General features: G+C 37.8%; 1 protein-coding gene across 1 annotated transcript in view; it reads left to right on the top strand.

Moving 5' to 3' along the window:
• PPEF1 (protein phosphatase, EF-hand calcium binding domain 1) overlaps positions 1-11384 on the top strand; it is a 161786-nt gene that overhangs the window by 52551 nt on the left and 97851 nt on the right. The window contains exon 4 of the mRNA XM_006893827.1: positions 10511-10671. Within this exon, the coding sequence (XP_006893889.1) occupies positions 10511-10671 (161 nt within the window). The remainder of the gene's footprint in view (positions 1-10510; positions 10672-11384) is intronic.

The following is an 11384-nucleotide window of genomic DNA, read 5'->3' as shown; positions in this document are numbered from 1 at the left end:
ACAGGATAGAGCAGGGTTTAGGGCTGTTGTACATAGGGTCGCTATGAGTCGCAAACGGCTCAACAGCACATAACAACAACAACAATTTTTTTTTAAATTTAGGTTGTTTATTTTTCATTTCAATGAACATCTACAGAGATTTTGGGATTCCATTCATTCATTGTTGCACCCCCCTCCCCCCCATTTGCTCCTCTCCTTGAAAAGCAAAAGAAAAAAAATATGGAATGCTTCACGAATTTGCGTGTCATCTTTGCGCAGGGGCCATGCTAATCTTCTCTGTATCGTTCCAATTTTAGTATATGTGCTGCCGAAGCGAGCACAACAACAACAATTTTGAAAAAATATTTGTTGATGTTAGGTGCTGTGAAGTCAAGCCAAACATAATCTAGTTTCAAACCTGTCACTTTTTTCATTGCTTTTAAACTTAGAAAGCTCTGAAATACCAAAAATGTCTACCACCATGCCTGTGTATCTAGATTTTTTAAATGGTTTGTTTTTAAAAAGTTTAACACTCCATCAGTTTTGGATTTTGTATATTAAACTAAGTTTTTAAGGCTTAATTGTGGAGTATCATTTTTTAAAATAAAATGTTGTTGTTGTTGTTGTTGTTGTTGTTGTTATGTGCCATCGAGTCACTTGCAACTCATAGCGACCATATGTATAGTAGCCCTAAACTCTACTCTGTCCTGTGCCAATCGCATTGCCTCTGACACATCCATCCTAACCCTAACCCTAACCCTCCACCCTCCCACGCATGACATCCCTCTCCATGGACCAGTCCTTCCTTAAAACATGTCCAAAGTATGTTAGACAAAGCCTCAGAATCCTTGCCTCCAAGTAGCAGTCTGGTTTAACCCTCTCCAGGATGAATCTGTTTGTTTTCTTGGTAGTCCATGGTACATTCAATACTCTTCTCCAGCACCACAGTTCAAAGGCATCAATTCTCCTTCTATCCTCCCTAGTCATTGCCCAACTGTCTGATGCATAACCAGTGATTGCAGAGACCATAGCCTGTATCAGATGCACCTTAGTCTCCAGAGTGACACCATTGCTCTTCAGTACCCTGGAGAGGTCCCTAACAGCAGACTTTCCCATGGCAATATATTTTTTGATTTCCTGGCTGTTGGTGCCAAGAGTGTTGACTGTGGAGCCGAGCAAACTAAAGCTGTCAACAATCTCAATCTCTTCACCATCCATCCTGATTCTGCCAGTTGGTCCAGTGATGAGGATCTTTGTCTTGAAAATTTTGAAGTAACCAATTTTTTTTCTGCACTAGAATATATTTTATAGTACTTCCCCCCCTACTGATTTTGTAATACCTCTATCATAGTATATTAATTTGGAAAATGTGTAATAGAAAATGTTTCTTGTCTGTCTATTCTCTTACTCATCTCACTGTTGTTGTTGATTGCCTTCAAGTTGGGCATGACTCATAGTGACTCTATGAACAGAAGGCCAGAAGCCCCTCTACTACTATTGACATTTATAAAAATTTATAAAGTTTCCGGAGGCATGTTGTTTAGAAAGCTGCCATCTAGTCAATTATGACTCATAGTGATCCTTTATCAGGTTTCCAAGGTTGTAAAATCTATGGCAGGAGATTGTCATAACTGGTGGATTCAAAGTATGACCTTTCAGTTAGCAGCACAACATGTACAAGAGCTCCTTCTCTATTATGATAAGAGTCCTAGAATCACACTAGTTTAAATATTGTAATGTAGCAGAAAGAGATTTCTAGATTATTGCTCTAGGTTGATTTGTTATAGCCATCCTCCTTGATGGTGGGATTCCAGACAATCTCCACCTAGGCTTTTTTACTGAAGTACTGTCATCTGTAGCAAAGTATTTTCATAAGCCACAGGTTATTTGACAGCCTTGCTTGCTGAAAGTGAGGAGGACTTGAAGCACTTGTTGCAGGAGATCAAGGAATGTAGCCTTTAGTATGGATTGCATCTCAATGTCAAGAAAACAAAGATTTTTTACCATTGGCTCAATAGGCAACATCATGATGGATAAAGAAGAGACTGACATTTTCAACAGCTTCATCTTACTTGGATCTATAATTAACACCCTTGGTACCAGCAGTCAGGAAATAAGGAGACAGCACTAGAGAAATCTGCAATTAAGGACCTCTCCAAATTACCGAGGAGAAATGATGTCAGTTTGAGGACTAAGGTGCATCTTTCTCAGGCCATAGTCTTTCTGATTATTTGCTATGCATCTGAGAAATGAACAATAGGGATTGAATAGGGATGAAAGAATTGATGCCTTTGAGCTGTGGTGTTGGAGAAGAGCACTGAACATCCTATGAACAGTTTAAAGAACAAACAGATATGTCTTGGAGAGGGTGCAACCTGAGTGCTCTTTAGAGGCAAGAATGATGAGGCTTTGCCTCACATACTTTGGGAGTGTTGCTCGGTAGAAGAGGCTATTCCTTGGAGAGAGACATGATGCTGGAAAGGGTGGAAGGTCGGCAAAGTAGAGGAAGACCCTCAACCAGGTAGACTGACATAGTGACTGCTGCAATGGGCTCTTGTGTGTCAGGAAGTGTGAGGATGGCACAGGACAGTCGAACAGGGTTCAGATCTTTTGTTCATAAGGTTGCTTATGAGTCATACTTGACTTGACGACACCCAGCAACAACAGATTTCAGTGCCAGATTAACAATTTTGACTCAGAGTCGTGTTGCAGCGCTAGAGTAGGGACTCCATATGTACATTCCCAGCCCACTTTTACCATTGACCACCTACAAGTACAAACCAAAGCTGTCATACATACATAGATTTAAACAAGGGATGACAGTACTCAGGAGTGGATGGAGAGTGTGACAGTGGTTTGACTATTCTATTTCTCAGATCAGTGAAAATGTCCTGTCAGGTCAAGTATTTTATGTTTTTGTTGCTCTAGTGAATAAAATATTTTTCTGCTTATCTTCTCACTAGGCACCATAGTGATGTAGTATTTAAGCACTTGGGTGCCAATCAAAAGGTTGACCATTTGAACTATCCAGTCATTCTGTGAAAGAGCGATGTAACAATCTGCTCCCATGAAAATTTTAGCCTTGGAAATAGGATGGGTCAGTTCTTCTCTGTCCTGTAGAGTTGCTATGAGTTGGAATTAACTTTATGGTAGTGGTTTCTTCCCATGGATTAATAATATTATTTAACAAACCTTTTGATACATTTCTACTAACCTTGCATTGTGCTACTTTGCTCTTCTAGTTCCACAGTTGTCTACTGTTTGTTTCCATCAAGGTGGTTCTAAATCATAGCAACCTCATTTGTTCCAGAGTAGAATTGCTCCGTAGGGAGGTATCATGTTTTACCAAAATGATATCAGAAAAGAGTCTGAAGATGGTTTTAGAACACAGAGAAGCTAAATTAAAGGAAGAAATGATGAGAAGAGGTAAACAGAAAAGGTAGTTTAAGAAGACAAAGCAAAGTTTTAAAATGAACTGTGTGAAGACCTAGGGTTAGAAAACCAAAAGGTAAGAATATACTTGGTATTTCTCAGGCTGAAAGAACTGAAGAAAAGCTTCAAGCCTCAAGTTGCCAAGACTTGAGGGATTCTGTAAGCATGATATTTAATGACACATAGAACATCAAAAGAAGTTGGAAAGAATATACAGAATCACTGTACCAAAAAGAATTGGTCAATGTCTAGCTGTTGCAGGAGATTTAATGTGATCAAGAACCAATGGTACTGAAGCTGCACTGAAGTTACTGGTGAAAAAAATAAGGCTCCAGGAATTGGCAGGATACCAATTGAAATATTTCAGCAAACAGATGCAGCCTGATGTTCTCACTAACCTATGCGAAGAAATTTGAAAAACACCTAGCTGGGCACTGACTAGAATTGATCCACATTTGTGCCCATTTTTTACTCAAAAGTTGATTCCACATAATGTGAAAATTATTGAATAATATCATTAAATACAGGGACCTCTAGTGACTTAGTGGTAAAGAATTGTGTTGCTGACCCAAAGACACATGGTTCCAGTCCACCAGTTGTTCCACAGGAGGAAAGTAGGCAATCTCTCCTATGCAATTTATAGCCTCTAAAAACCCACTGGAGAGTCAACTATGAGTAAGTTCTGACTTGATAATATATAACAACAATATCATTAATATGCAAGCAAAATCTTGCTGAAGATAATTGAAAAACAACTGGGGTAATCTGTGGTCAGGTAGCTGCCAGAAATTCAGGCTGTATTCAAAAGAGGTTAGGGAAGAAGGACATTGTTGTTAGAGTGAGATAGATCTTGACTGAAAGCAGCAAATACCAGAAAGACATTTCTTTTTCCTTTATTCACTACACAAAAATATTTGATTGTGTGGATCATACTTAATTACGGATAGTACTGTGAAGAATGGGAATTCCAGAACACTTAGTTGCACTCATGTGGAACCTTTGCATAGACCAGAAAATAGTTTCTCACAGAGGAAAAGGATATGGCATGGTGTAGTCAGAGAGGTGTGTGTCACGGTTTTATCTTTTCAGTTTACCTGTTCAATCTGTATAACACTAAACAAAAACCCACTGCCATTGAACTGAGTCAGATTCATAGTGACTCTTGGTAGCAGCAGTCAGGAGATCAGGAGACATAGTGCATTGGGCAAGGCCACTGTCAGGGGCCTTTCAAAGATACTGGCCAACAATGATGTCAGCTTGAAGACTAAGGTGTACCTCACTCAGGCCATGGTCTTTTCCATTACCAGCTATGCATCAGAGAGCTGGACAATGTATAAGAATGACAGAAGAATTGATGCCTTTGATTTGTGATGTTGGAAGAGATTACTGAATATCCCATGACTAACAAAAGAATAAACTATGTCTTGGAAAAAATGTAGCCAGGATGCGCCTTAGAGGCACAGATGGTGAAGTTTAGTCTTACATACTTTGGGCATGTTGTTAGGAGAGGCTGTTCCTTGGAAAAGGACATTAGACTTGGAAAGGTGGAGGGTCAGTGAAAAAGAGAAAGATCTTCAGTGGAATTAATTGACATAGTGGCTGCAGCAATGAGATTAAGTGTATTAGAGATGGAGAGGATGACACAGGATAGGACAGGATTCAGATCTGTTGTTCATAGGGTCACTGTGAGTCATATACAACTCTACGGCACCTAACAACAACAACTCAAACCCTGGTATTTTCAGTCATTTCATATGCATATAGAAGTTGGATAATGAATAAGGAAGACAAAAGAAGAATTGTTGTCTTTGAATTGAAATGTTGGTGAGAGTATTTAATGTACCGTGGACTGCCAAAAGAACAAACAAATCCATTTTGGAAATAGTGTACCTAAGGTGTTTCTTAGAGACAAAGATGTTGAAACTTCATCTCACTTACTTTGGGCATACTTTCAGAACAAGCCAGTTCTTAGAGAAGTCATCATGTTTAGAAAAATAGAGGGTCATTGAAAAAGAGGAAGATCTTTAGTGAGATGGTTTGACATAGTGACTGCAGCAATGGGCTTAATATATACAGCAGAGACTGTGAGGATGGTGCAGGATCAGGCAGATTTTTGTTCTGTTATTCATAGGATTGCTATGAGTCAGCTGACTTGATGGTAGCTAACAACAGCAAGAATATTAATAGAAGCAGATCACTAGAATTTTGTTCCATGGTACCACTAGGTGGGTTTGAACCACCAGCCTTTAGGTTAGCAGTTGAGCACAAACCCTTTGTACCACCTAGGGACCTTATTGAATAGTATTATTAATAAAAGTTGTAGTACTATAATTGGTATTAAATATCACCCTGTGCCATATGTTAAGTGCTTTGATTATATAATTTCATCTTTATGACAGAACAATGAGATTAGTAGTAGTGGTATTTAATAGTATTAGTATTTTGTTTCATAGGTGAAGGTACTGAGACTTAGAGAACTTCCCAGAGGTGTTGATCTCATCAATGGTAAAGCTGCAATTCAAATCCAGTATGATTAATCTCTGTATTATGTTTAATTTTGTATCAATTCTAGGAGTTTTAAAATGGATTTTTCTTTCATGCGGGTATTTAATCATGTTTGTCACATGCAACTTCACTTTTGTATCTTTCTGTGTCTTCTATTTATCAAAGATGCTAGAACAAGGTTGAAGTGAATCAGTGAAGGTGAACATTCTTGTTTTATGATTTAATGGAAAAAGCATTATCATTTTTAAACTTTATTATGTTAAAAAGATCCTAAAAATTGGGAACAGGTGTTAAATTTTATGAAATTCCATTTTGGCATCTTTTAAAATGTATTACACAACCACTAATGGTTTTGATCCAGATTCACAATTGGGAGATGGAATAATTATACATGTGTTTCCATTGGTGCTTTTCTTTTTCTTGCACTAACTGAAGCTTGTTTTTCAAAGTGGCATGTGGGTGGTAGAGGCAGAAATTGTTTTTTAAGAAATTAAGTGCTTTAAATTTTACCCTGTCCAGATTTTACGACTGCACTGGGCAAAAGAAAAGATTTTCTACAGGGTATTTTTTGAGGCATTTTCTTTAAAACAACTTGTAAAGCAATCATATGACTTATTCAAGATTGTATTATATTTAATTGGTTTAGATTCATGTTGACATAATGGTAAATCAAATAGGTAAGAATAAATTCTAATTACATGTTGTACAAAGCTTCATATATTGTTTGTATTTATTAAATTATTATTAGTTACAATAATTATAGCCCACAAGTATAGCACATTCAATAGAAATGTTAAAGCTTTTCTTTGTTTTCACACATAACATGCATTATCTATTTGAAGAGGCTAAAAGGCACCAGAAGGATTTTGTTGTACTTTTTTTTGTAGCAACAGCAATGTGGTTGTATTTTAATATATAGGCATACATGAAATATATAATCATAGAAATTTACTCTGATATTAAGAGTTTCATGAAATTGATATGTGTGAAAAGTTCTGGATCATCTGAATTATCCCTGGGGAAGAGGTTGGCTTTTCTAGTAAAAAAATTACTCGAAGTTATCTATATGCTCCTTTCCTTTTTTTTTTTCTCAGCTATTTCACAGTACCATCTCCCTGCTTCACAAATATGCCTATTGACTTTAGCAAAGTCATCAGCATTTGGAACCATGTTTTCCAGTAACAGAAGCCCCTGATTTAGTTTAGAAAACTAAATCTATACAGCAGTGTTTTGATCAGTAAATCATAAAAGTGGACATCTGCCAGTGATTATATGAAGCTGATAACATCAGCAAATTACACTCAGTCACACTATACATACATTTGTATATATGTATATATATACATTTACATATATATATGTATATATACATGCAGATATATACATATACATAGATAGATAGAGAGTATATTACAATAGATAAGATGTAGAAAACAAAGGGATGGTCATAAGTGTGGTTCATTGTAATTCAGATGTATTGTATGTTGGGTGTAGACTACTTACATTCATCATTAAATTTATGAGAAATGAAGGCTATCAGATCTATGGAATTAAGGGCCAGACTGAGCTTTTGATTTAAAGGGGGGAAAATTTTATTTAATTCTTCAACAGCTATATGACTCTTTGAGAACTGGGAGTGATGGATAGGTTTGTTATGTCAGTAAGCCAAATGAGAGAGAGTGAAGGCAATGACAGAAAGTAAAATTTCACTTCATGCTTTTTCCTCACAGAGTTTGGGTTGCTCAGGAAATAATTTCTAAATGGTGCTGGCAAAACTGGACTTCCATTTGCAGAAAGCTGAAACAGGATCCACATCTCACTCCATACACAAAATCAACTCAAGGTGGATCAGAGACCTGGGAGTAAATCCCAAAACCATAAAGTTCATAAGAGACAAACTGAGATTAAGCTTAGAAGCATTAGTCCAAGGTATAAAGAAACTGCCAAATACAGCAGAAATGTACAATCTGAAAAGGATACCATTGATGAGTGATACTTTCTAAAGATTAAACCCATGTGTGCATCAAAACCTTTTTCCAACAGGTTGAAAAGAAAACCTACCAACTGGGAACAAATATTTGGTAAAACCATCTCCAACAAGAATCTCATAATGAAAGTTTATAGAATACTCCTGGACCTCCACAAGAAAAAGACTGATAACCCAATTACAAAATGGGCCAAAGACATGGGAAGAATTTTCACAGAGGAAGATATTTGAAAGGCAAACAGACACATGAAGAAATGCTCCAAATCCCTGACAGTAAGAGAGATGCAAATCAAAGCCACAATCGGGTACCATTTCACTCCAGTAACAGTGGCAAAATTTAACAAGGCAGCAAGTAATAAATGTTGTCTGGTGAGAAAGGTAATAAATGTGGGAGAGGACGTGGCGAGAAAGGAACTCTTTTACATTGTTGGTGGCATTGCAAAATGGTACAACCATTCTAGAAGGCTGTCTAGCAGAGTATTATAATGAAATGTGCAAAGAACTGGAGTCCGAAAATTCAAAGGACTGAACTCACTTAGCATTTCTTAAGCTGAAGGAACTAAAGAACAAATTCAAGACTCGAGTCTCAGTACTTAAGGGTGCTATGGGTATAATACTGAATGACCCAGGAAATATTAAAAAAAAGATGAAAGGAGTATCCAGAGTCACTGTACCAAAAAGAACTGGCTGACACAGAAGAATTTCAAGAAACAACATATGATCAACAGGCAATGGTGATGATGGAGGAAGTTCAGACTTCTCTGAAGGACCTGGCAAAGAATAAAGCCCTAGGAATTGATGGAATACCAACTGACATATTTCAACAAACAGATGCTGCCCTGCACATGCTCACAAGTTGTGCCAAGAAATCTGGAGGACAACTACCTAGCCAACTGACTGAAAGAGATCCATACTTATTCCCATTCCTAAAAAAGGAGACCCAACAGAGTGTATAAATTATTGTACAATATCACTTATATAACACGCTAGCAGAACCTTGCTAAGGATTATCCAGAAATGACTGGAACAGTACATAGAAAGAAATACAAGCTGGGTTTAAAGAGGTTGTGGCACTAGAGACATTATCGCCAATGTCAGATGGATCTTGGCAGAAACCAAAGAACACCAGAGAGATATCTATGTTTCATTAACTATGCAAAGGCATTTGACTGTGTGGATCACAACCTGTGTGGCTAACCTTGAGGATAATGGGAATCCCAGACCACTGGACTGTGCTCACGTGAAACCTTTGCTTGGACCAGGAAGCAGTCCAGACAGTTTCTCCTTGGAGGCTAGGATTTTGAAACTCTAGCTCACATACTTTTGGCATATGGCCAGGAGGGACCAATCCTTGGAGAAGGACATCATTCTTAGAAGGGTGGAGGGACAGCGTAGGAGAGAAAGACCCCAGATGAGATGGATTGATACAGTAACTGGGGCCGTGGGGGTAGGTGTGTCGGAATCAATGAGACTGGCTTAGGACAGGGCAGGGTTCAGAGCAATTATACATAGGGTCGCTATGAGTCACAGGTGACTTGATGACACATAACAACAGGATGGTCTTGGCTAGGATCACTTGGTTCTGTTCCACATGCTCTCTGACTTTCAATAGGTTAGTCTGGGCTTTGTGATAATGGCACAATTCCAAGAAAAAGAATGCATGGAATTATGTGAAACTTCTTGAGACCTAGGCCTGGAATTGTTCTATATATCATTTCCACCATTCCCTCCTGGCTCACCCCCAGCACAAGTCACAATCCCTGTCCAGGTTCATGGCAAGAGAAAATAAACTTGATGAGAGTAGCTGCAAAATAATCTTAAGAAGAGCATGGATAGCATGGATAGAGGTTGGGAGAAGAGTCAGAGGGTCATTTTGCCATCAATTTACCATATCCCTTTTAATCTTTCTCCAGTTGAATAGGGCTGATTTATCTTTGGGGTCTGGCCATTTTATGAGCTTTCTGGCAAGAAAGGACCTAAAGTCTCAGTCCCTCCTGAAAGGAACAGTAGAGGCTTGTCTGTTCTATAGAAACACCTCTGTGAAAGAGGTCCTTTTGGTATTCTTGCCTGTGGTTTGTCATCTGACTTTTTATCTGCTTTGATATCAAGAAAAAAATCATGTCCACAATTGGGGAAAAGTGAATAGAGGAATCAGTTTCCACTAAGGAAGAACTTCTGAGGTTTTTATAGTTTAACAGGAAAAATTGAATGACTGTTGTAGTTTGATGTTTTTTTTTCTGTAGATCCTGAAAATAGCAGCAGACAGTTTAAACAAATGTGTTGTGTTGTTTTCTGTTCTATCTGGAAAAATTTGTGATATAAAAGTGAGCAAAGAATTTCAAATTTGAACTTCAAAGCATCCAAGCGGCTTGGTTGACCAGTTTCCCCATGCTTTTCCTCCTTGCTGACTATGGACTTACTGCCTTGGTAAAAGGTACAGCCGAGGAAGGATGGTGGTGCACCTCCTGGTCTCAGAACATACCATTTCTCGTAGTTATATTTGGAATAGTTGGTATTCTTAACATTAAGCACAGTGCCTTGCATGGACTATGTCTTGAAGAAAATGTTTAAGTGTGAGAATATTGATTTCTTTCTTTCTCTTTTCAGAATTAGTTCATCGTCTTTTTCGTACTAACCCTCAAGATAGGGATAGAGAGGACTATGTGAAGATGATAGATGTCCCTGACTCCTATACTGGTCCCAGACTGCAGTTCCCACTCACTTTTACTGATATTCATTTACTTCTTGAGGGCTTCAAGCAACAACAGGCAAGTTGAAGTAGATACTGCCCTGATTTTTTTTATAGAAGATGTTCCAGGACTGTCTGTTGAATGAATGAAAGTACAATAGCAGAAGTAGAATTGTGTTGTCAACCCAAACGTATGTGATTCGAATCCACCAGCTGCACCACAGGGAAAGATGGGCCATCTTTTCTCATGCAGTTTATAGCCTCTGAAAACTTGCTGGAGGATCAGGTATGGTTCAGTTGCAACTTGATGGTACTCAACAACCATCTACTTTGCTTTTAGTCCATCAACTAGAAGGTGCACACTAACCTCTGATCTTTAGCCTTACAATTGTTTTCTTTTACTTTCTTTTCTTCTCTCTCTGAGATATAGTTTAATACCATAAAATTAATCATTTTGAAATATACAATTTTTAGTACACTCATGGTTATCACTATCTAGCTGCAAGAGCATTTAAATAAATAATAGATCATGTATCTATTAGATATCTCTCCCCTTTTCCTCATCCCCTCAAACTCTGGAAACCAAGAATCAACTTTCTGTCTCTAAAGAGTTCCTGTTTTGGACATTTCTTTCTTTTTTTATTTTTATTTTTTTAATTTTTATTTGTCCTTTTGTGACTGGGATATTTCACTCAGCATGATGTTCTCCAGAGTCAACCATTTTGAATAATATTGCATGAGTTCCTTGTTTTTCAATGCAGCATAGTATTCCATTGTGTGAATATACCACAG

The sequence above is a fragment of the Elephantulus edwardii genome, unplaced genomic scaffold (assembly GCF_000299155.1).
Source record: "Elephantulus edwardii isolate Elephantulus edwardi_28Jun2011 unplaced genomic scaffold, EleEdw1.0 scaffold00131, whole genome shotgun sequence".
In the NCBI taxonomy this organism is placed as follows: domain Eukaryota; kingdom Metazoa; phylum Chordata; class Mammalia; order Macroscelidea; family Macroscelididae; genus Elephantulus; species Elephantulus edwardii.
Note: the sequence above shows the minus strand (reverse complement) of the source record. Positions and strands in the feature narration are given on the sequence as shown.